Source organism: Acinonyx jubatus, chromosome B1 (assembly GCF_027475565.1).
Source record: "Acinonyx jubatus isolate Ajub_Pintada_27869175 chromosome B1, VMU_Ajub_asm_v1.0, whole genome shotgun sequence".
Taxonomy (NCBI): domain Eukaryota; kingdom Metazoa; phylum Chordata; class Mammalia; order Carnivora; family Felidae; genus Acinonyx; species Acinonyx jubatus.
The window spans coordinates 129,390,291-129,416,028 of NC_069382.1; the positions used below are offsets into that span (position 1 = coordinate 129,390,291).

Genomic DNA, 25,738 nt, shown 5'->3' on the forward strand with positions numbered 1-25,738 from the left:
GACTGTCTTTTTTCCATTGGATTCTTTCCTGCTTTGTCAAAGATTATTTGGCCATACTTTTGTGGGTCCAGTTCTGGAGTCTCTATTCTATTCCATTGGTCTATGTGTCTGTTTTTGTGACAATACCATGCTGTCTTGATGATTACAGCTTTGTAGTAGAGGCTAAAGTCTGGGATTGTGATACCTTCTGCTTTGTTTTTTTTTTTTTCTTCCATTATTACTTTGGCTATTCGGGGTCTTTTGTGGTTCCATACAAATTTTAGGTTTGCTTATTCTAGCTTCGAGATGAATGCTGGTGCAATTTTGATTGGGATTGCATTGATTGTGTAGATTGCTTTGGGTAGTATTGACATTTTAACAATATTTATAATTCCAATCCATGAGCACAGAGTGTTTTTCCATTTCTTTGTATCTTCTTCAATTTCCTTCATAAGCTTTCTATAATTTTCAGCATACAGATCTTTCACATCTTTGGTTAGGTTTATTCCTAGGTGTTTTATGCTTCTTGGTGCAATTGTGAATGGGATCAGTTTCTTTATTTGTCTTTCTGTTGCTTCATTATAGGTTTATAAAAATACAACTGATTTCTGTACACTAATTTTGTATCCTGTAACTTTGCTGAATTCATGTATCAGTTCTAGACTTTTGGTGGAGTCTGTTGGATTTTCCATGTATAGAATCATGTCATCTGCAAAAAGTGAAAGCTTGACATCATCTTTGCCAATTTTGATGCCTTTGATTTCCTTTTGTTGTCTGATTGCTGATGCCAGAACTTCCAACACTATGTTAAACAACAGCGGTGAGAATGGACATCCCTGTCGTGTTCCTGATCTCAGGGGGAAAGCTCTCAGTTTTTCCCCATTGAGGAGGATATTAGCTGTGGGCTTTTCATAAATGGCTTCTATGATGTTTAAGTATGTTCCTTCTATCCCGACACTCTCGAGGGTCTTTATTAAGAAAGGGTGCTGTATTTTGTCAAATGCTTTTTCTGCTTCTATTGATAGGATCATATGGTTTCCATCCTTTCTTTTATTAATGTGATATGTCACATCGATTTGTGAGTACTGAGCCGGTCCTACAGCCCAGGAATGAATCCCACTTGATCATGGTGAATAATACTTTTTATATGCTGTTGAATTCGATTTGCTAGTATCTTGTTGAGAATTTTTGCATCCATGTTCATCAGGGATATTGGCCTGTAATTCTCCTTTTTTGTGGGGTCTCTGTCTGGTTTGTGAATCAAGGTAATGCTGGCTTCATAGAATGAGTCTGGAAGTTTTCCTTCCATTTCTGTTTTTTGGAACAGCTTGAGAAGGATAGGTATTAACTCTGCTTTAAATGTCTGGTAGAATTCCCCTGGGAAGCCATCTGGCCCAGGACTCTTATTTGTTGGGAGATTTTTGATAACTGGTTCAATTTCTTCGGTGGTTATGGGTCTGTTCAAATTTACTTCTTCCCGTTTGGGTTTTGGTAGTGTGTGGGTGCTTTGGAATTTGTCCATTTCTTCCAGGTTGTCCAGTTTGTTGGCATATAATTTTTCATAGTATTCCCTGATAATTGCTTGTATTTCTGAGGGATTGGTGGTGATAATTACATTTTCATTCGTGATTTTATCTATTTGGGTCATCTCCCTTTTCTTTTTGAGAAGCATGGCTAGAGGTTTATCAATTTTGTTTATTTTTTTAAAAAAAAAACTCTTGATTTCATTGATCTGCTCTGTTTTTTTTAGATTCTATATTGTTTATTTCTGCTCTGACCTTTATTATTTTTCTTCTGCTGCTGGGTTTAGGCTGCCTTTGCTGTTCTGCTTCTGTTTCCTTTAGGTGTGCTGTCAGATTTTGTAGTTGGGATTTTTCTTATTTCTTGAGATAGGCCTGGATTGCAATGTATTTTCCTTTCAGGACTGCCTTCGCTGCATCCCAAAGCATTTGGATGGTTGTGTTTTCATTTTCATTTGTTTCCATATGATTTTTAATTTCTTCTTTAATGCCTGGTTGACCCATTCATTCTTTGGTAGGGTGTTCTTTAACCTCCATGCTTTTGGAGGTTTTCCAGACTTTTTCCTGTGGTTGATTTCAAGCTTCATAGCATTGTGATGTGAAAGCATGCATGGTATGATCTCAATTCTTTTATACTTATGAAGGGCTGTTTTGTGACCCAGTATGTTATCTATCTTGGAGAATGTTCCACGTGCACTGGAGAAGAAAGTATATTCCATTGCTTTGGGATGCAGAGTTCTAAATATGTCTGTCAAGTCCATCTGATCCAATATATCATTCAGGGCCCTGTTTATTTATTCTCTGTCTAGATGTTCTATCCATTGTTGTAAGTGGAGTATCAAAGTCTCCTGCAGTTACCACATTCTTATCAATAAGGTTGCTTATGTTTGTGATTAATTGTTTTACATATTTGGGGGCTTCTGAATTCAGTACGTAGACGTTTAAAATTGTGAGCTCTTCCTGATGGATAGATCCTGTAATTATTATATAATGGTCTTCTTCATCTCTTGTTACAGCCTTTAAAGTCTAGTTTGTCTGATATAAGTATGGCTACCCCAGCTTTCTTTTGACTTCCAGTAGCATGATAGATAGTTCTCCATCCCCTCACTTTCAATCTGAAGGTGTTCTCAGGTCTAAAATGAGTCTCTTGTAGACAGCAAATAGATGGGTCTTGTTTCTTTATCCAGTCTGAAACTGTGTCTTTTGGTTGGAGCATTTAGTCCTTTTACAATCAGTGTTATTAGTGAAAGATATGGGTTTAGAGTCATTGTGGTATCTGTAGATTTCATGCTTGTAGGGATGTCTCTGGTAATTTGTGGTCCTTGCAACACTTCACTCACAGAGTCCCCCTTAGGATCTCTTGTAGGGCTGGTTTAGTGGTGATGAATTCCTTCAGTTTTTGTTTGTTTGGGAAAACCTTTATCTCTCCTTCTATTCTGAATGACAGACTTGCTGGGTAAAGGATTCTCAGCTGCATATTTTTCCTGTTCATCACATTGAAGATTTTCTGCCATTCCTTTCTGGCCTGCCAAGTTTTAGTAGATAGGTCTGCTAATACCCTTATGTGTCTATCTTTGTATGGTAAGGCCCGTTTATCCCTAACTGCTTTCAGAATTCTCTCTTTATCCTTGTATTTTGCCAGTTTCACTATGATATGTTGTGCAGAAGATCGACTCAAGTTACGTCTGAAGGGAGTTCTCTGTCCCTCTTAGATTTTAATGCCTGTTTCCTTCCTCAGATCAGGGAAGTTCTCAGCTATGATTTGTTCAAGTACACCTTCAGCCCCTTTCTCTCTTCTTCTTCTTCTGGAATTCCTATGATACAGATATTGTTCCATTTGATTGCATCACATAGTTCTCTAATTCTCCCCTCCTACTCCTGGATTTATTTGTCTCTCTTTTTCTCAGCTTCCTCCTTTTCCATAATTTTATCTTCTAATTCACCTATTCTCCCCTCTGTCTCCTCAATCTGTGCTATGGCCGCCTCCATTTTATTTTGCACCTCATTTATAGCATTTTTAGCTCCTCATGACTATATTTTAGTCCCTTGATCTCTGTAGCAATAGATTCTCTGCTGTCCTCTATACTTTTTTCAAGCCTAGCAATTAATTTTATGACTATTATTCTAAATTCTTGTTCTGTTATATTGCTTAAATAGTTTTTGATCAGTTCGTTAGCTGTCTCTACTTCCTAGAATTTCTTTTGAGGAGAGTTCTTCTGTTTCATCATTTTGGCTAGTTTTCTGCCCCTTATGCATTTTAAAAGCTTGTTGTGTGCTCTGTACCTGTGAGCACTGCTATATTAAAGGAGGGTCATATACTGTCCAGGGCCTGGCCCTTCAGGAGGTGTTTTTTCAGAGATTGTTACTTGCTCTCTGTTGTTGTGACTTTGGTTATTTTATTACCCTACTCGTAGTGCTATTTTGGACCCTCCATCAGGTGTGCTTTGATTTGTTCCTTGGAGTAGCCCATCAATCCACTTGATCTGCACGTAAATCCTGATCTGGATCTTGCCGAAGTTGGCCGTTGCCATCAGTTCATGGCACAGTCCACCATTTTTACCTGATAATAAAGAGGAAACAGTTGCCATTTTCTGAATTGATGGGCCAATATGCAATAGTTCTAAGAATCCATCTCATTTGTCTTCTCCTGCCAGTAGTTTTATGACTCAGAGGTATCCCTCTACACACAAATTCAAATCACTTGTTTTACTAAGAAGATTTTTAGGTGGCACAGTGCTTCTGTGCTACTGTTGATAGCTAGAGGTCTTGTGAACTCAATACAGGCAGAGCTCTGAGCTTGGAAGGCAGAATTCTTTATATTCAGAAGACAACTTGGTCAAGCCCTATTAGAGGAAAATGCTTCACTGTGACATTTTTAGTATGTCTTAACCATGTTAAGTTTCTACTTTACTTCACATCTTGCTCATATGTGAATGGAAACAAAACTGGGCTGGGAGTCAGTAAACCTGAGTTCTTGACCCAGATCTACTGCCTTGGGCAAGTCATTACCCTCTCAGTGCTTAGTTTCATCATATGAAAAAACAAGGCTCATCTAGCTCTAACATGCCATGGGTCTAGTTCTATCTTTATCTTCAAATTAAAAGCATCAATCATTTTCTCTTTGACCTTTGTTGTGTTGTGCAGGTAACAGACCCCAAATGGGTATTTCTATAGGGAAGTTTTATCTGAGGCTAAGACAAAAACCATCACAAAAGATAAAGGCAGGCAAATGCAGTTGTCTCATCAGGTCTTTGTAATTTCTGTCCAAGACTTTCCTCTACTTAAATGTGGATTAATTATTGTCTGGTGTTCCCATGGTACCTGGAAATATTATCTGACACTTTACAGAGCAACCAAATAAAGTGGTAAGAGACCAGTAAATGAAGATTTCTTTTAATCAAAAACAAAGACAGAATGGGAGGAGCTGCCTTCCCCCATTAGATGTTTGTATCTAGGTTTTTACGTTGTCCTGATTTGTGTGCAAAATACATCTCTGTAGTAACCCTTTTCCCACACACTGGAAAGCCATTCACAGCTACCACCTAAATGAAAATCTAATAAAGGTTTGAGGCAAGAGGAATGAAAGTATTATAGAAAATACCATGTATTACATGCTTAGCCTAAAGTTATCTTCAAGCAACTGTACATCATAAAGATTTTCTAATCTGAATTCTACAGTTTACCAATCAGGAAACCGAGGCTCAGAGAACTTTATTGGCTCATTTAAAGGCCAGAACCAAGAACTGGGTCAATAACAGAATCTCCAAGCAGCCCATGATTCAAGAATAAGAGACATTGACTTCCAAACAGTTTTCCCACGGTCCATTTAATATCAGCTGACCCTTTTTTAGCAGTTCAGCCAAGGCCCTGCTTTGTTTATGTAACTGTTGGTTAGATTTTGGCTCATCTAACAAATCCACTACTGATAATTGCATGTGACATGGCTTTATGGTGAGTGAAAATTGTATTAACTTAGGAGTATCACCAAGCCTTTGTCTTCAGAGATATTTCATGAAAATAATTCTGGTGTAAACCAAGTAGTATCAGTTCTTTCCATCCGTCAGACTTAAAGGTATTTAATATTTTAAATTTGCCATAGCTGACTGGTTTTACCAGATAAGTCTCCTTCTAAAATCCAGACCGTCCTCTACAATCCAAAGATGTTTATGCCAAGCAACAAGTAATAGGATGCAAGTCCACAATGGGGAAATGCTAGCTCCTTATGATTATTTTTGGTTTGTCTTTTGGTCACTAAACTATTGTTTATCTTGCACAGTATTTCTCCACATGTTATGTGGTGACAATTAGGATGTGCCTTAACCTCATCTGCAACACATTTAATGGATACATCTTGTATTTAAAAAGTTATTCCATGTGTTCCAGTCCTAAATTTTGTCATTCTACATGTGAGATTGTACAAGTCATTCCATTTCTACTCCTCAGACTTATCTGTGGCTGTTGTTCAACTCTTGCTGAAGTATGACATAAATACAGAAAGGAATGGAAATTATAAATACATATTTTGATGCAGTTTCACAAAGTAAACAAGTCCAGGTAACCAGCATCGAGAAACAAATGTTGCTGATCCTCTGAAAACCCTGCTCCCAGCCCCTTCCAGTCCTTACCATGACCTCCACTGCATGAAGGAAAACCATCATCTTGACTTCTAACTCTGTAGATTCTACTTGCTTATTTTTGAACTTACAGAAGTAGAATGTTACAGTATGTATTCTTTAGTGTCTGGCTTATTTTACTTGGGTTTATTTTTGTGAGATCAATGCACAATGCTACCTGTAGCTGTGGCTCATTCATCCTCATTCTGTATAGTATTCAGTTTGGGGAACATACCTTATCCATCCTGTTGTTAGCCATATGGATGGTTTCCAGGTGCTGCTGTGAACATAATTCTGTATGGCTTTTGGTGAGCTTAAGGCCACAGTTGTTTGGTATATACTTAAGAGTGGAACTGAGGAGGGGCGTCTGGGTGGCTCATTCAGTTGAGCGTCCATCTTCAGCTCAGGTGATGATCTCGCGGTTCGTGGGTTCGGGCCCCGCGTCGGGCTCTGTGCTGACAGCTCAGAGCCCGGAGCCTGCTTCAGGTTCTGTGTCTGCTTCAGATTCTGTGTCTCCCTCTCTCTGCCCCTCCCATGCTCATGCTCTGTCTCTCTCTGTCTCAAAAATAAATAAACATTAAAAAAAAAAAAGAGTGGAACTGAGGAGTCCTATGTCCAGCCTTAGTAGACACTGCCACATAGTTGTCCAGAGTGTTCCACTCTTCACAGCAGTGAAGGAGAGTTCAGTTCTTCAGCATTCTTGCTGATGCTTGGCACTGTCTGTCCTTTCATGTTAGCCGTTGTGGTACATGCGTCCAGGAGTAACATCCATAGTTTGATCCTTAGACTTTCTTGTGTAAAATGATGTCTGTATTCCCTTTCTTTTTTGACAATCATCTGTGAAATAAAAATTTTAAAACTCCTTTTGATATGGTAACAAGAAATAGGAAAATTCCATTGGACTCTTAACATTGTGACATTAGGAAGACAAATAGAAAAGATTATTTAGTGCTCTGAATAGAAAATAAGTCCACAAGATGTTTTTGCATAATGGCAGGATCCTATCCTGACACATGAAGTTTGTCCAAAGTCTACTTATTGTTGACCACTTTGAGAAAGGCAAAAATAAAAGGTTACAAAGGAGTGACCCATTCATGCATAATCCACAGTTGTCTTCAAAGCTGGAGGCCCAAAAGGCCCATTAGAGAAATGGTCACAGCTAATGCTATTTGCCCTTCCTTACCGCTGTAACTCATTCCTTATGTGTGCACCGAAATAAAGCACAGAAGACAAATAGCAGACTCAAAACAAAGATACTTAATCCCTTTGGCCATTTCAGTAAACAAGTGAACTGCATACATACCTATACATTTTGCATACATATTTATGTTTTAAATGTTCACTCATTTTGCAGATATTCGTGTAATATTTCCGTTATGTCAGGCACTGACATAGTTTCCAGGGATACAAAACACAAACACCTGCTCTCAAGGGCCTTACAGTCTTAAAAAGGAGACAGATGTGCCAACACATAGTTACTATAGGGTATAAAATGTGTCATCCACAGATCTGCTCTAACAAAATACCATAGACGAGTGCCTTATAAACAACAAAAGTTTATTTCTCACAGTTGTAGACGCTGGGAAGTCCAAGATCAAGGCACTGTTAGATTCAGTGTCTGGTGAGGGCTCTTTCCTGGTTCACCAACAGCCATTCTCTTACTGTCCTCACTTAGAAGACGGGGCAAGGGAGCTCTCTTTTTTAAGGGCACTAATCCCATTCATGAGGGTTCCACCCTTACCTAATCACCTCCAAATGTCCCAACTGCTTAATGCCATTACATGGGGGATTATGTTTCAGTAAAGGAGGTTGGCAGAGACATGCACATTCAGTCTATAGCACAGCATGTGTGAAGTTACAAAGTATACACAGGGTGTAGTAGGTGACACACAGGTGAGTGAGCAGGTGTCCCAGAATGGGGGATGTTGGAAGATGCTGCACGGGGGAGGTGACTCTTGATCTGGAACCTGCCAAACCAAGAAGCAGGGAGGCAGCCTTTGCAGGGCATACAGGACCAGACGGAGAGGTAGGAGACAGCCTAGTTTATCTTTGAAGCTTGAGGTGTGACAGGAGAGGAGAAGCAGCAAATGATGAAAGGCTTCTAGTACCAAACCCCAGGGAGTTGGGTGTCATCCGCCCCCCCCCCACCCCGCCACTGCCTGAAGGGGCTGTTCTTTAAACATTTGTGAGCACCCTGCCAGATTTTAGGGCTATGGGGAGGAGTCAGTCCATGCAGTCTTGCAGCAGATATTCCTTGAATACCTACTGTTCGCCAGAACCTTGTCCTTAAAAACAACTTCATGGGGAGAGAAACATGTAAAAAAAAAAAAAAATGGATTACAGAGCCGCACCGTAAGTATTATAGAAATACATGCTTTCTTCTTCCCTGAACCTGAATCACCTGGGAATTCTGGTCATAGCTTTGATTGAGGAAAAGCAGTGCTGCTGATTTCCAAAGGTCTGCAACTAAAGTCGATATTTTAAACATTCACTGGCTGAAAAATATTATCAGTTTAAGTACATTTTGCAAGAATGGCGAGAGCGGAGTTGAATCATCTGTATTTCCCCCAGGCCCTGAGCTTGAGCTGCTGACAGCCTGACCACCAGAGGCAGGCTTCTCAGCTGCGTCGCTCTTGCTTTCAGGTAACCAAGAACGAACGTCAGGTCATGAAGCCGCTGTATGACAGATACCGGCTGGTCAAACAGATCCTGTCCAGAGCCAACACCATACCCATCATTGTGAGTACGGCGCCTTTCTGTGGTTGATTGCCTGCTGGAATGGGCCCTGGCTATATTAAGAGAGCCCTAACCTGCCTTCTCATTAAAGAGTAGTCTTTCATAGTTAAAACCTGTCATTAATATTTATGGTTCATAAGCTTGAGGAGTGAAGGATTTATCAGAGACTACTGAGGCTACATTTGCCAAAAATGACCAAATGTGAAGCTGATAGAGTTTTGTTTTCTTTTGGGCGGCATGCTTTGACGTATACATCGATCTGACTCATGCTGGGTGGACCGCCTACCCCTTTCCTCAGAGACAGAGTGCCAGCAGGACAGGCCTGTGGTTTCTCTAGGCCTCTCCAATCCACAGACCTCTCTGTCCCAAGGGCCCACTGTTAATAATCATCTCTCTCCCTCCAAGCGAGGGATAGCCCCCTTGGGAATCCTATCCAGGGAGAAATCTTCTAAGGAACTCAAGAGAGCCTCCTTTTTTTGGAGGCTGCAGACAAGCGTGAGGTAGAAGAAAAGGGAAGGAGACCACCATCCTCTGACTTATGCATAACGGCTTTTGGCCAAAGAAGGGACGGGAAACTTGCTGTCAGCTCTGGAAAGGCCTGTCAGGCGCTGGCCAGCTAGCCCTCCTCCCATATTCCAGTCTTGGCTTTTCCACCCAGCTTATGCGTGAGCGTTAATGCCCTGTCCTTCTCTTGGGGAATCACTTGCCTCTGTCCCAGTGCACTCCTCTCCAGGAATATTAGGGGCTTCCCCTGATGGCTTTCAAACATTTCAATCAGCAGACATGGCCTTGCTTTTATGTTGTTATTAAAATGCATGCTTACATTAGCTGCCTCTCTTCCATTCCTGCTTTAAACCTCTTTGTTTAGGGGCGCCTGGGTGGCTCAGTCTGTTCAGCATCTCATTCTTGATTCCATCTCGGGTCATGATCCCGGACTTGTGGGATTGAGCCCCGCATTGGACTCCACCCTGAGTATGAAGCCTGCTTGGGATTCTCTCTCTCTCTCTCTCTCTCTCTCTCTCTCTCTGTCTCCCTCCCTCCCTCCCTCCCTCCCTCCCTCTCTCTCTCCCTCTCTCCCTCCCCCCTCCCCCTCTCCCCCATTCATGCAGCCCCTCTCTCTCTCAAATAATTTTTTTACAAAAGTAAATCTCCTTGCTTTTTTCTTTCTTTTTTTTTCAATATTTTATTTTTAAGTAATCTCTGAACCCAACATAGAACTCAGACTCACAACCCTGAGGTCAAGAGCCGCACACTCTGCCGACTGAGCCAGGCACCTTCCCTGTTTATTTCTTTTAAAAAAATTTTTTTAATGTTCATTATTTTTGAGAGAGAACCCATGAGTGGAGAAGGGGCAGAGACAGAGGCGACACAGAATCTGAAGCAGCCTGAAGGAGGCTCCAGGCTCTGAGCTGTCAGCACAGAACCTGACATGCGGCTTGAACTCGTGAACCTCAAGATCATGACCTGAGCCGAAGTCAGACGCTTAACCAACTGAGCTGCCCAGGCAGCCCCTACTGACTCAGCCACCCAGGCGCCCCACCCTCCTTGTTTATTTCTAAGCCTGAGCTATGATCTTTGTATTTCTTCTGACAGTGTACTTGTTCATAGGAATGAGGTTCCAGAGACTTTAGGCACGTACATTAGAAGAAAGCTACTTTTCGGGGCGCCTGGGTGGCGCAGTCGGTTGAGCGTCCGACTTCAGCCAGGTCACGATCTCGCAGTCCGTGAGTTCGAGCCCCGCGTCAGGCTCTGGGCTGATGGCTTGGAGCCTGGAGCCTGTTTCCGATTCTGTGTCTCCCTCTCTCTCTGCCCCTCCCCCGTTCATGCTCTGTCTCTCTCTGTCCCAAAAATAAATAAACGTTGAAAAAAAAAATTAAAAAAAAAAAGAAGAAAGCTACTTTTCTAGGAATTTTTTGTGGAATAAATTAGTAAACTAACCAGTGAAAGGATTAAGTCTAAGGAGTTCTTTCATTCTCCAGTTAGGAGCCCTTAGTGCCCCTAAGTAAGTGTCCCTAAATAAGGTGAGTGTACAACAGGGAAGTCACACAACCTTTGAATCACCTGAGGGGCCTATGTTGTTCTACTTGAAGCTTGTAACAGTTCTAGGGTTCCTGTACCTATTGCGATCAGGCAGCAGAGAGAGTGAGGAGCACACATTCCTCCTCAGGTTTGTTCTGCGTTCAGTTCACATACTCACATGCTATTCTTGCTCTAACGTGGCCTCCTTGGTTTGGGTTGTGGGCTCTGGAGCGGAGCACCAACTTGGACAAGAACTTTGGTTATTTCTGGTTTTCCTGGGAATTTTTGGCGGGGAGGGTTTAGAGTATATAATTCGAAGGCAGTAATAAACCCTAGTGATTCAGAGGAAGCAGAGGCCTGGCGGGAAAGGGAGAGGAGTTCACAGTGTAACCAACTGTCACTGCCTGTCGCAGGGATCCCCCTCCAGCAAGCGGAGAAGCCCTTTGCTGCAGCCAATTATTGAGGGCGAAACTGCTTCCTTCTTCAAGGAGATAAAGGTGAGGACCTCCCGCTGCTCACCTCGTGCTGAATCTGCATCGCTTTCCTGGCCTCCCTTCCTCTTGTGGACGCAGTGAGGTCATGCTTGGGCCCTCGGTGGTGGCTTCCTGTAGTGTGCCCTCAAAATCAGTAGTGCCCGGAACCACCTGTGATCTCTTACTGATACTGTGGTCGAGCTGATTTCCTTTATTGCATCTCATTCCCCTGCTTGTTTTGGTGTCTTATTTGTTGTTTGTTTTGTTTTTATTTTGCTTTTCGGGGATTTGGGGGGGGGCGGGTTCACAATATTTTTTAGTTTTGTTTTTCCTCTCTTTGGAATGGATTTTCTGTATTCCAGCATCCTTTTTAATTAACTCATTGGGTAACTTCCACAGAAATCTTATTTACTGAGTTACTAGAAAACCCAAAATCAACTGGGGCAATACATATAGCATGCAACAAAATCTATCGTTTTGTAGACCGATATCTTCCTTGTCTTTGACAGCTTGCTGGCACACTTTCACCCACTCTTCCTTCTTTTTTACTTTCCCCAAACACATTTAGTCCTCGGGGCTGATTGTATAATCTGCTCTTGATCTGGGAATATAGTACGATTGCCAGCAGTCACTGGAGTGTATGCTCTGTTTTCTGCCCCCATAGTAATTATGGAGTTTATGCAAGTAATCCTTGTCTTCAGCGGCCACTTTTGCTGGAGAGGGAGTACACTCTGTGCTCGCGGGTCTGTACATCTCTGTAGGGACCCAACTGGCCTGGACCAGGATCAGCCTCTTTCCTGGTTTTGTTTCCAGATAACTGGAACTGAACTGCCTTCTACAGGGCTCTAGAGATGAAAAGTCAGATTCAGTTTTGTTTTTGTTTTTGTTTTTGTTTTTTTAAATCAGTGATTGTATTTTAGCAATTGTTTAAGTTGGAAAGGAATGTCAAACCCAAAGCAGAAGTGAGTTTCAGGAGTTTCACTTGTCATATTTCTGTGAAAGTTGCAGGCCTGAGGTGGTCATTTATTTACTGTAGTCAAGAAAGGTTATTACAGAATATGAGGGCCTCGTTCCCATGAGGGACACCAGTTGAGAACTGCTCCATTGTCTTACCATGTCCTCATCATTATGATGGAAGGAAGGTACCAGAAGTTACACCATCTTCTCTCTTATTTATTCTATTCCTTTTCTTACTTCTTGGGGGCCTTAATTAAATATTTCATGGACCTAATTTGAAGGTATTAGGCAATGATTGTGCTCACTATTCATATTATTTTAAATAGACCTTGTTTTATGAAAATGCTCTAAATATAAAATTTAGGCAAATATGCTATATTATATTTTAAAAATTGGAGCTGTTTTCTTACAATAAGATTTGATGTTGATGAAAGAAGACAAATTTTGTCTGGTAATTTCACACAAGAATGAAATCACCATCACTGAAGAAATTTGGGCAGTTGTGTGTATGAAAATTAGAAATTCTCTTAGAAGCACACCACAGAACTGTTACTAGATAAAAATGTGTTCTTTAATACATCCAAAATATGACAGTTAATAATTGCCTCACTAAATGAATGGAAGATATATCAATGATGATGGTCTCCTAAATCTTCTTGTTTGGCTTAGTTTATCTTTTTCACAAGTATAATTTGGCCATGGCTCTTCTCCTGGCCCATGTGGTGGTCAGAATTTCAGATAATTTTGCAATTCTTACATTGCTTTTGTAAATACTGTTGTCTTTCAGTTCATTTTGTTCCAACTGGCCCAAATTCTTAGCATGTGTTTGGATTGTACTAATTCTTGACAATTCTGATATAATTTAGAATTTGAGATGGGTGCAGATCAGAAGATTGTATCGACGTGGTTTCCTTAAAAACCACCCCTGGTTTTAAATGGTAGGAAACCAGCTGTGTATGACAAAGAGCCAGCTCAAGTTCTGGAGCCCAACATCTTCTAGCCCAAAAATCCTAGAGATAGTCTAGTCAGTTCTCCTTCCCAACATAAGAATTTCATTTAAAATTTATCTGACAGAATAGAGACACTATCTCTAAGAAGTGATTCCATCCTGAATCTTGAAAAGTTTACAACAATGGAGAAGTAAGGTCACTCATTCCATGGGCTAAGCTCCAATATTAGCTAAAAAGTGATTTTATAGTGTTAGTTCTATAATTATTATTGAAATACTAAAAAATAATAATTATATAATGTGAAATTTCAGAATATAATAACTTTGATAACTATAAAAATGACTTAAAATTATAATGTTCTTAGTTATTATTAATGTATGACTTTCTACTTAATAGGCTTAGTGTTGCCTTCTGGAACAATATGGAATGAGCATAACTGCTTCTTCCTTGAGAGCCCTTCATGTCTTTACTGTCACCTCCCCTGTCTGCTCTCACCCACAGCCTGTGGAAGTTTTTTCTCCAAGTTCTTCTTCTTGTTCCTCATGTGATATGGGTCACCTCCCAGCCACCCACCGGTTCTGCTGTATACACACATACCAGTTTACCTAGAGCCCTCGGACTCACTGATACCCAGAACTGAACATTATTTTAGATATGATTTAGCCAGCAAGACAGTGGAGCAAGGACTGATCCTGATCTTTATCTGGACGGCCAGGGCCGTTCGTCCTACAACTCTATGCCTACATGACCGTCAATGTATTGTGAATTCGCTGTACTCTTTCTGGGGCACGTGCATTCAGCTTCCACACTGCAGACTTTTGGGGCCAGATAACTTGTTGTCGTTGAGGGCTGGCCTCCATCCACCAGATGCCAGTCGTGCACTACTTCCACCCCCTTCCCAAAATGTCTCCAGACCTTGCCAAAGGTCCACTAGGGTCAAAATGACCCCCAGTTGAGAACCACTGCCTACGGCCCTATCTCACTGCTGATTTATGCAGTCCCCAGCTTGCTTTTCCTTGGATTGCTTGTCATTTACGTGTCCATCTTTTATTTTCTAACCTAAATTGTACCACCTTGAATTTTTTCAATTAGTTACTTATCACACTTCTATATACCAGGCTTGTGAAACTGATTAAATCTAGACATTTTATTCCAACATATCAGATATCCCTCCCTACTTTGTATTCTCTGTGCATTCTGTGAATATGCCTTTTGCGTCTTTATCCAAGTGATTGATAAATACTGAGTAAGGCTGGGTCCGGCAAAGGACCTATTATAGACTTCCCTCCAGATTCATGCCACCCTGCATCATCACCCTGCATCAATTTTCACAATCAGCTCTCCTTTCGTAGATCAGCTCACCTCATTAATTATTGAAATCCAAATATTATGCCAGTCCTGTCAATAAAGGAAAAATGGTTTTCCTAAAGGGGTCACTGTTGATCATGGATTCTTTTTCAGTCGTTCAGATGTTATCTAGTATTGATAACTTCTAGAATCTACCCAATGTGCACAAGGACCCTATGGTCTTACAATTTGAAGATGTAGGTTTATCATTTCTTTTTTTTTTTTCCCCTATGATTTTCACAGCTTTACTGAGAATAGATCTATTCAGCTTCCTCTTTAAATGCTTTGAGTTCCCACCGTGTGCAAGACACGTTCTCACCTTTTTAAGTTCTCTTAGGGCCTTGGGATGTAATTGATTAGGCCAAAACACCTGACTTTTATTCCTTACCTTCCTTGAGCTACAAGGCTATACTCTCCTCCAGTAATTTGTATTTTTCTTTTAAAACTGAATTACTAGACTGTTTGACAGACATTAATTAAGCACCTATGATATGCAGGCATTGGCTAGGCTCTAGGAACAGCAGTGAACAGACAGGCCCAAATCCTCGCCTCAGTGGAGTTTTCTGTCCAGTAGTTCCACCTGGTCCTTCCTCATCCAGGAGAGCAGGGGATGGGGGCAGGAGGTTGATCTGCACTGCCTCTGTGCCCCATGTAGCTTGCGAGGTCCATACGTTATCTCCATTAATTCTAAAAACTGCATAGGTGGGAATTGTTAACTTCCTTTCACAAAAAAAAGAGAAAATTTAAAATTATTAGTTTTAAAGTCACTTTGACACTATAAATTTAAAATCTTCTTTAATAATTTCAATTTTTAAAAATTAATAATGAGGCGTTTACTTCTAAGCAAAGAGATTGAAGATTTGATGTCACAGCAGAAGGGAATCTGAGAGAGCTACCTAGTTTTGACCAGTTTTATCTTCGTGCCTTCAGAGCAGTACTTTCATCATAGTTGTGCAATAGTCCTTTTTTGTTTTTGTGTTTCCTGTTTATTTGTTTATTCACATTATTTCTCCTCAGAGGCAGTATTAGAAACATACCAAACTTTATGGTAAGGAAATCCACCCCTGGCAGTTTGCATACTTTGACCACCAATGTAACTACCCCCACCTCCTGCGATTAATTTTCTGGATTACACTGAAGTCACCTGGTTCAACTCGAACCACCGATGTTGTGCTTGCTGTTGTTCACGTATCTGTGCTCTTAACCACTTCTTAAATTTTTCAGATCTTAGGATATCCTCTTCTGGTCTGACTGTACATTTTGGCAGTAAATTACTTCTTTTAAAATCTTTCACTTAGACTGATATCATTTCATCCTTAGATTTACATAGCTTTAAATTGGCACTAAGAAGCTGTGATTTGACTTCATTGTTTTTCTAATTGCATTGCCAAGACAGACAGAGAATATCATGCTTTTCTGAGAATCTTGGATGCTACAAAATACAGCCGCGTCCCTTGGAAGCTCCTTGAAAAAATTACTTGAGTTTATGACCCCAATGATGAGAACATAAATGGTTTGATCTTTTCAAAACTTTCTTAAAATTGTGTGCATCAAGCAACCACAAAATATGTTTTAATCTCAACTCTTAAACAGAAAGGCTGTATTGTTTAATTTCTCAAGATGTTCATAGCTTAATAAAAAACACATTTTCTGAGGTCCACAACTAAAGGAATCCTTAATGCACTGACTGCTGGTGGTGGATTTTGTTATGTGTTATCACAGAGCTGGGGATTTTTAGATTTTTTTTAACTGCAGTTGATTTGCAGTATAAATTACAATGGTGGTTCCTTCATATCCTCAGTCTTGACAAATGTTAATTGTGCCGTACACTAGTTTTTATAGTTTTATAGTTTTTCCCCCTACTGAGTGGCTGTGTTTAGTGTTTGTGTTATTTATTGTGTTCATATAGATGCTCAGTTATATATGTTGATAATGTGCATATGTGTTGCTAAATGTAGATACAGAAGAAACTATATGCTGTCTGGATAATTAAATGGTCGTTACATGATACTTACAATGAAAGAGTGCCAGGAAAAGTAACCAGATTTTTATTGGGGTTGTTTTACATCTCCAGGAAGAAGATGAGGGCTCAGAAGATGACAGCAACACAAAGCCGGACTTCACAGTCACTCTGAAAACCGATTTCAGTGCACGTTGCTTCCTGGACCAATTTGAAGATGATGCTGATGGGTTTATTTCCCCAATGGATGATAAAATACCATCAAAATGCAGCCAAGACACCGGGCTTTCAAACCTCCATGCTGCTTCAATGTATGTATGTCATTTTGATGGTGGTGTTGAAATGTGTTGATGAGAATACCGTTTTTAAATATTTTAGCCTTTGTATTTAAATAAGTTGTCCTGGGGTACATCTGTGTAAATAGAATGGTGAGTTTTTTTCTTTTACTTCCAGCTCAGCATTTGTATTATTCTCCATTGCATGTTATTTGAGGCAGCATGCAAGATCTTACTTCAACAATCGGGGCTCTAGAATGGCACTCTGTGGTTCTGTGTTTTTCAACTCATCATTTAACATGTACCAAGCACAGATCTTTCTTTCAAAACAAAATGTGATAAAGTGCCATGGGCATTGACAAAACAAAAGTGATAAAGTGATAAGACTTCATAAGTAGCGGGAGCTTTGCGGGAGTCCGGGGAGCTCTATCTGGTTCAGGGGATAGGAAACCGCCATTTCTGCTGACCCTCAGCTCCCTTAACAGATTTTGCATTTCCATGCTTCCCCCCACTTCTCCACAACCCCTGTCAAATTGCACATTCATTATATCTATAACAATTCCAATTTAACCCAATTTTCTTGAAATTTTTCTGTCTCTCTCAGACCGGAACTCTTAGAACATCTTCAGGAAATGAGAGAACAAAAGAAAAGGATTCGAAAGAAACTTCGTGATTTTGAAGACAATTTTTTCAGACAAAATGGAAGGTAGTGCATGCTTCCTTTCCCCTCTCTTCTCCCCCTCCACACACACACCCCTCTTTTGCTCCTGTCAGATTTATGCAGTGCTCCAAAGGTGGGAAGCCCTCTGCCTCCTCTCTGTAACCTAGTCCCTTGGTTTGCGCCCAGGGCCCCTGGCAGTTTACGGTGAGATGGTGAGGTCTGTATGATCCTTCAGCAAGAAATGCTCCTTGAATAGTATCCAAGACTGATGTAAATTCAGCTAACATCTATAAAACCTGTCACATCAAATTCTACTCTAAAAAGAGCAGCTTGAAGCTAAGTTTCCAGTTGACAGCACTGGTTTTTGGTTTGGGTTTGGTTTTGTCTTCATAAACTAGAAGGAGAAATAAGGAAAGGGCAATTCTAAACCTTGATGTTTTTAGGCTTATTTTAAAAGCAAAGGTGATTGTTGTCAGGTTTGAATGAAAAATAGACAAGAAGCTGTAAGTCCATGAGACTGACAGTATGCCTTTCTCTGGTGAGTTTCAAGACATGTTATAATCAGCCTTGTAGAGCATTATGCTAAGGAATAGCATCCCCTGTTTGCTAGTGACCACAGACAGCTCTTACTCAGGTCACAGCCTGAGACCGGGAAGGACAGGGAATGGATTTATTTGCCTCTCTTACATGGAAGTTCAGTTTTAACATTTTAAAATGATTTTATTTTAATCCAAATTATTTAAGCAATATAAATATAGTTTCCCTTTAAAAGGTCCCCTTTCATCCTTCTCAAAAGTGTTTGGAAATAAAAGCACTGTAAACATCAACTTTGGCATTTAAAATGTATTCCAGGTCATTTCAGTTTATCATATAAATTTTGTATTTTTAGCGTCCCTGATTTGGATCTATGAATTTTTATACATAAATACTTGTTTTTCTTTCTCCATGCATTGTATGATATTTAGAAAACATAGACAAGCAGACAAAAGAAATAATATGCAAAATAATAACTGATGATAAACCAGAATTAATGTTTTTTCCATTCTTCTTTCTGAACATATTTTTGGTTTGTCTGTTTATCTTTTTTTCCATGTAATTATAGTCACTTTATGCAGATATCCTGTTGAGGAGCTATATAAAATTATGTAAACTTCACAGGTTTTAAGCAAGTATAGTTAATGGGAATTTATAATAATCATACAAGTTTTTATGTATGTATGTATGTATGTATGTAATTTCTACACCCAGTGTTGGGCTCAAACTCATGACCCTGAGACTGAGACCCCCATGCTCTTCCAACTGAGCCAGCCAGGTGCATTATCATACACGTTTAAAACTCTGACTTCAGATATCATTAAATCTGGTCCCATTATTTCATATCTGAGGACAGTGAAGCCCCTCAAAGAGCAGGGCGAAGTCAACTCTTAGATGGCTATTCCTTTCATTGCCTTCTGCTGAGAAGCCATCTAGAGCCCTTTTCTTGAACATGGCAGGGCATGAATCAATGAACTTTCAGTTCATTGAGCAAAATTATATAAGCCCCATGCTATCTACTTTCTTATATTTTTCTCTTTTTTTATTTATTTTTTTTTTTGAGACAGTGCAAGAGGGGGGCGGAGAGCAGAGAGAGAGGGAAAAAGAGAATCCTAAGCAGGATCCGCACAGAGCCTTATGTGGTGCTCAAACTCACAAACCTTGAGATCATGACCTGAGCCGAAACCAAGAATCAGTCGCTCAACCGACTGAGCCACCCAGGCGTCCCTGTTTTTCTCTTTAAGAAGAAAAGGAAGCCTGGTATTTGAATGTTTGACATGTGCATTTCAAAGTGAAATTAGAAGCAGCTGGGCTGTATTGCTCAGTGGTTGAGAATGTAGACGGCAGCACTATTTCATCAAGCTCTGGTGAGGGTTATATTAGATCATGGACACAGGGTACTTAGCACAGTTCCTGGCCTACAATAAGCTCTCAGTTAGTACTTGCACATATAAAAGGTATGCATATAGGATTCCTAGTAAACTATAAAGCTTTATTAGTATTATGTGATCCAATTGCTGAATTCCAAGACTAATTTTGTAATCAGGATATTAACTCTGTGTTTTTAAACCTGTAAATTATGGGTATCCCAGTTGGTAATTAGAAACTTAATAGTTCGTTAGATGAAATCTATAAAAGTGAAAAGACATTTAAGTATAAATAAAGGATTTCAGTCTACAGAGACTCTTAATGCAAATTCATACACCAACATCAGAGAGAAAACATTTCTCGGTTTTTAGTCCTTCATATCATTCTGCAAGATGCCAGATTAACTACAAAAACTCAGTTGCACGGTGCCTTCTGGGGGAAGCTGTCTTTCGCTGATTGTCTAAGCCCAGCATCAGTCTTGATTCCAAGTGACACTTGGGAACACCGATTCTACAGGTTGATAACTGCAGAGTTTCTACATGATGATAATTCACCTGATAAGCAATATCATCTAAACGATCCTCAGCCCCCTTTCCTTTTGTTTCCGTTAGAAGTGTCCAGAAGGAAGACCGCACTCCTATGGCTGAAGAATACAATGAATATAAGCACATAAAGGCAAAATTAAGGCTCTTGGAGGTGCTCATCAGCAAGAGAGACACTGATTCCAAGTCCATGTAAGGGGCACAGCCCCAGCCGGCACTAAGGGGGCTGAAGGTGCAGGCTGGACTTGCTACCCCCCTCCCCTGGTAAATAGCATCTCTGCAAAACCCGGAAGGCAGTGTGGGAGCTGGACCTCAGAGCACACAGCCCTACTGCCTCCGGGCCTTTGGGATCAGCTCCAGCTTCCATCGCCTGTCTTAGAAGCTGTCTGCACGGGAGAGGGTAACTTGCTCCGACTTAAGACTTTTGCAAGGAACAGTCAAGATCCCACGGGTGCACGTGGATACTGCAGGGGAAGGTTTGCTAACATTGGCCGTGCTGAATCACTACGTTGAGACACGCTCATCTACAGAGAATATACCCTATTTTTCCCTGGATAATTGAGAAACAGGAGACCATTCTCTGTCTAACTGTGATGAAAACAAGCTCAGGACTTCCCTCTAGAGAATGAACTCGCTGTGCAGGTCCATGTTCTCTTTCCCAGGAAAGTGGGAACACGTGCTGGAGCCCTGTTTGCTGCCTTGGCCATTCTCGTGACCTTTCCACACAGAGCTGCGCCTTTCCCCACCCGTGTGGATCGTGTCCCTTTCTGTTCTCAGGAAGACGGAAGCCGTACCTACCCAAAATGGCAGTGCAGTCATCAATTTGATGGTGTGTTTCTTCAAGACTCCCTCAGCTGGCGAAGCATTTTGTTTCCTGACTAGGACTGGATCATCTGCAGAGGATGGAGGGAATGTGGCTATATTAATGTTGATTTTTAATTCAGGCAACAGGGTGAAGAGCCTGGAAAATTCTTTCCTGAACATGGATTGCACTTATCAGTCTCAGATTTTAACACCAAACACTGAGCAAGGCCAGCATGCTATGACATCCTGTTTGGGGCTTGGTTTCATTTGACTCTTACCAAACATAAAAGATCTTGCTTACTTCTTAGCTTAAGTGTTGAGGATCATGAGAGAGAGAAAGAGCGAGCCTGTGTTCTAAACCTTCTGAGTACTTACCAGAGTTTAATTTTTTTTTTTTTAAGTAAACCTGCACTAAAATCCCCTGAGGGGTAAATGTAGCCCTCAGAACTCAGCCGAAGGCAGAATCTAAATCACACTATTTTCAAGATCATGTACGTATAAAGAGGAAAATAAGGGTGTGTGGTCACTTATGATTATAATTTTTTTCAAAGACTGTGTCACAAAGCTGTCTATATTAGACATTTGGGGAAGACCAGGGAATTTAAAGCACCAAACCATTCATCTCTCGCTGTGCTGATGTCACCTTGTGATTTGTTGTTCCTTTTTAACCTTCTGCATCTGCACTGAGGAAAGTGAATTCTGTTTCTGCCTGTCCGTCCGAGGCCCACCTTTGTGCTTTGTGAGGTTGAGGTCAAGTGTCTGCACACCAGCCACTGGTTGCCAAGAGAAGGCACTTCAGCAGGCTCTGCCTTTTAAAGATCAAGTCGCAGGATGAACAGGAGAGCAAGGCTGCCCTCCTCTGTTTTGAGAGTTGCTTTCTTAAAGGGTACCATTTTGTTTTGTTTGATAATAAGAAGAAAATAAAGAGAACGCTAAACTCTACACAGACCGGTTGTCAGTTTCGAAATGGGCTCTTGAGAAACTGGTCAGATTGGATTTATAGCAGTGTTTTCCATTGCTGAGGTGAGGTAGAAGGTGTCAGTTGAAAATCGTTTTAAGTCGGGAGTGGGGAAAAAGAATACCTTTAAGTTTGCTCTTAACAATAATCATATAGAGAAGCATGAGCTGTGTTTGGAAGTGTCCTGTTTTAATCCACACATTTAAAGACGGTACATATTCCTACAAATTTAAATGTACATGAATATATAGTTTGGTATTCTTTGCTCTACTGTTTACATTACAGATCACTATAATTTCAAGGAGTTATATTATAAATAAAATTAAGCACTTTAGGATGTTTTCTATTTTTGAAATCTGAACATGAATCATTCACATGACCAAAAATCGTATTTTTTAAGGAAATACATGTCTAGTGTGTCCTTTTTAAGTAATTATTCTCTTAAATAAGCTATAATATAAATCAAATCATTACCAGTTAACCTTTAAAGCACATCTGTTGAAGAGTATTGTTTTGAAAATACTAATATGCTACACACAGAATTTTAAAAGAAAAATGCTATATAAATGAGAAGCTACTAAATGTTTGAAATCTGTTGTTTCTGCCAAAGGTAAATTAAGTAAAAGACTTATCCAGGACTTCCCATTCAAATTTGTATGATGAATAAAAGAAAACACCAAGTTACAGTCAAATAAATTGTGCATGGAATGTTGTGTTTTCCTTTGTAATTTCTCATCTGTATACTTCCTAGAATGGCGCCCACATTAAAGGCGGAAAAGCCCTGTTTACACAAGACCCTATTTGAAGACCTGGCAGTGGGTTTTGGCTCTGCCAGAAAGGCTGAGGCAAATTTGTTTCCACAGCAACCATTTCTGCAGCCCAGGGTCTCATGGCCCTAGAGGCAGTGTCTTAATTGGCTTCACACAGAATACTCTGGACTGGGGTTTTTTCCTGTGCTCTCTTGGGAATGTGTGTGTGTTTATTAGCACATGCCAACAAAACAAATGTCAAGGGTTATTTAATAGCAATGATAAGTAAAGGTAAAGCGTGAATAAACTTGATGGTATGATTGTAAGAATGAGAAATAGCAGAGGCTTGTAATTTTCACACACGCATTTGCTTCTTATCGTGTTCAGTCTGGAGTAAACATTGAAATAGATGTTTATATTCAGTACGGTATCATGACTGCATTTCATCTCTGCATCATTTAGTTCAAATCTCACTTTGCAGACATGTTTGTGCAGGGTTTAGGATCAGGGCCTGCTGAGTTTTTCAGACAGCATGTTTGTCTTAAACTGGTAGAAGAAAGCTCACACAATCTCAGTGATCTCCCGATTCAGGAGAAATTTCCATCGAAGACCAAACCAAATTTCAAGCTGGGGAACTAATTTTTTTGAATTGCTAGCTATAAGAACGCATTGAGAGCTAAAAATTAGATTTCTTCCCTTTCGTTGACAGTTTGAAATCTAAAGGTTATTATTTATTGCCTAGGCAGGACTCAGCCACATCTCTGTTTGTGACATTGGTGTCATTTTTGCATTGTCTCATTCTGATACAATTCTTGCGTGGTGGCTGAAGAGGCTCTTGCAGGGCGTGCCTGCTTCCAGGTGTAGCATTTCTGGACAAATGCTGCAGGGCTGTGCTTGAAGCATAAATGTTGCACTGAGATGTCCTGAGGCCAGCAGTCTTGGAGCCCCTGGGGGCTGAGCATTTGTTAATGTGGTTGAGCTTAGAATTCCTAATAAGCCGAATATTTAGGTTTATACAAGGGGCAGTCGTGGTGCCAATTAGGTTGGTTCTTTCTGGAACTTCTTAGTTCCCAGCAGACAGAATTGGGCCCAGTATCCAGAAATGATCAGATTTACAAGGTAAATCAAATTTCAGTTGGTTGATGAACTTTTTAAGAGATTCTTAATCTGATAATGAAGATACCGCTTTTCTTAACAGTAACACCTTACTACTTTTGATGGTATATTTGTATTTGAGTACCATAAACTATTAACTGCTTTATGAAAAGTTGGTTGTAGTCTAAATTCTGTTTTGATTTCAAGAAGAATCTTCCTGACACACTGCTTCCTGGATTTTTTTTCCCCACCCCTAGGTGGAGAGAGGTGGTTTCTGCCTCATGATCAACATCTCCTTGATGTTCTTTTCAGTATCCACTTGGTTACGTCAACAGGGGGAGACAAAACTGTACTCAAATGTGAAGCAGTGTTTCTTCTGAAGCACATTGTGTGTGGCAGAACTCAGTGTGCTTTGTTTTCTATTATTCCCTTCTTTTATGTTTTCTCCACTTGACCCTCAAAATGTACTCAAGAGTACATTTTGATGTAAGACTAGCTAAACATATTTTCGAGTGTTCATTCAAATTGTGCACACTCACACCTTGCATGGTGGCCAACCTGGCACGCTCCAAACAAGAATGATCTATATGTCGGGCACTGCACTGGGGCACTGGCCAATTTGCAGAATCCAGAGTGTGCCCCTGTGGGTGCCTGCCTTCTTCTACCACGATCCTTCATAATAGATGTACATAGGCTGGGGTCAATTACCGATGTACACAAAAATGTTTGTAAAATGAAATCTGTACACCTACAAGTTCATGTGGCTGGGAAGCTGCAGTTATGTCTCTAGAGACTCTCATTTTGCCTGGAACCCAGCCTGTTGTGGTCATGCTCGCGTCTTGAGAAATGGGTTTGGCAGATCTCTTTCTCAGTCTGAAAGCACCTATACATACGGTCATGCAAATCTCCAAGAGTAGATGCAATTTTAGTTACTAATATGGGCCCAGAACAATGTTTACACGACATATAAGCAGAAAGTATTTGAAATTACAGTTGTCCTTTTTTAAAATGTAAACTGAATGAAAAACGTTATGTACATTTTTGTACATGACTGTATTTTGTGTAAACTTAAATAAAATATTTTTAACTGTGAATGTTCTGAGATTTTTGACAAAATCAGGAGTGTATGACAGCTGCCTGTGTGGTCTGACCTTAAGGTAAGGAATCACTGCTGTTCCCTGAACTCCCCAGAAGCTTCATGAGGATTAAGCTTTTGTTATTCTGTTTCCAGGGAGGTCACTGGAAGGTGAAGCAAACTCATTACAAATTAGGCATGCCCATGGTTCTAGGTAAAAAAATGGGCTTTTGCTCTGTGCTCTATTCATGGAAGGGCCTGAAGGGGCAGAAGTAAAGGCATTAAACTAAAAAAAAACGTGTTTAATTAAGTATCTTTGCAAAGTCAATGAGGCCATTATAGTAAATTCATTAGCTACTTATTATTCTGACGCTAATAAGGCCAGCCGAATACTGTGACTTGGAGGAAAAGGTGCATTTCAGTTTGAAGTGAGCATCTTGCCCCGTGCATCAGCTGCCACAAGCCAGGCACTGCCTCACGAGCACCTTGAACAGCCTCCAGAGTTGGGGGGCACAGCTAAAGACACACCCCTGTGATGGTTAGGCATGCGGGTATTCTTTAAACCACACGTGTTACATGGGCTCTACATGCCAAAAGTGAACATTAAAAATATAAAGCCTGGGGCGCCTGGGTGGCTCAGTCAGTTAAGCGTCTGACTTCAGCTCAGGTCACGATCTCACAGTTCGTGGGTTCAAGCCCTGCGTTGGGCTCTGTGCTTGACAGCTCAGAGCCTGGAGCCTGCTTCAGATTCCTTGTCTCCCTCTTTCTGCCCCTCCCCCACTCACACTCCGTCAAAAATAAATATTGAATATATATATATATGTGTGTGTGTGTGTGTGTGTGTGTGTATCACACACACATCTATGTATAGCCTGAAATTTAAAGAAAAAAAAAAAAAGGCTTTGAGTACTGCCCAGGATTCCAACAGATATGTCTTCTGACCAAGAAAGACACAGAACCTCTAAAGATGGTGCGATTTAATGCCATTCTGCCAAAACTGCGGCTTACCCTGAGTAATTTAACTTTTGAAACGCTGGGTCCAAAGTAACAACATCTAGAAGGAACTGGCACGCAGCATTTCGTGATGCCTCCATTTTCTTAAATCATATTTTCGCATTGCCCC

At 40.5% G+C, this 25,738-nt stretch overlaps 1 protein-coding gene across 11 annotated transcripts in view; it reads left to right on the forward strand.

The window, feature by feature from the left end:
• The window catches only part of FAM13A (family with sequence similarity 13 member A), a 366,689-nt gene that overhangs the window by 327,448 nt on the left and 13,503 nt on the right, over positions 1 to 25,738 (forward strand). For 8 of the 11 annotated variants that reach the window (XM_053217137.1, XM_053217132.1, XM_053217133.1 and 5 more), the window contains 5 exons: positions 8,756 to 8,851; positions 11,281 to 11,364; positions 16,669 to 16,865; positions 17,434 to 17,535; positions 20,004 to 24,634. In XM_053217137.1, the coding sequence (XP_053073112.1) occupies positions 8,756 to 8,851; positions 11,281 to 11,364; positions 16,669 to 16,865; positions 17,434 to 17,535; positions 20,004 to 20,130 (606 nt within the window). In that variant the 3' untranslated portion in view covers positions 20,131 to 24,634. Of the gene's footprint in view, positions 1 to 8,755; positions 8,852 to 11,280; positions 11,365 to 16,668; positions 16,866 to 17,433; positions 17,536 to 20,003; positions 24,635 to 25,738 lie in introns of those variants that run through there. The other 3 variants (XM_053217135.1, XM_053217136.1, XM_053217134.1) reach the window with 3 other exon arrangements.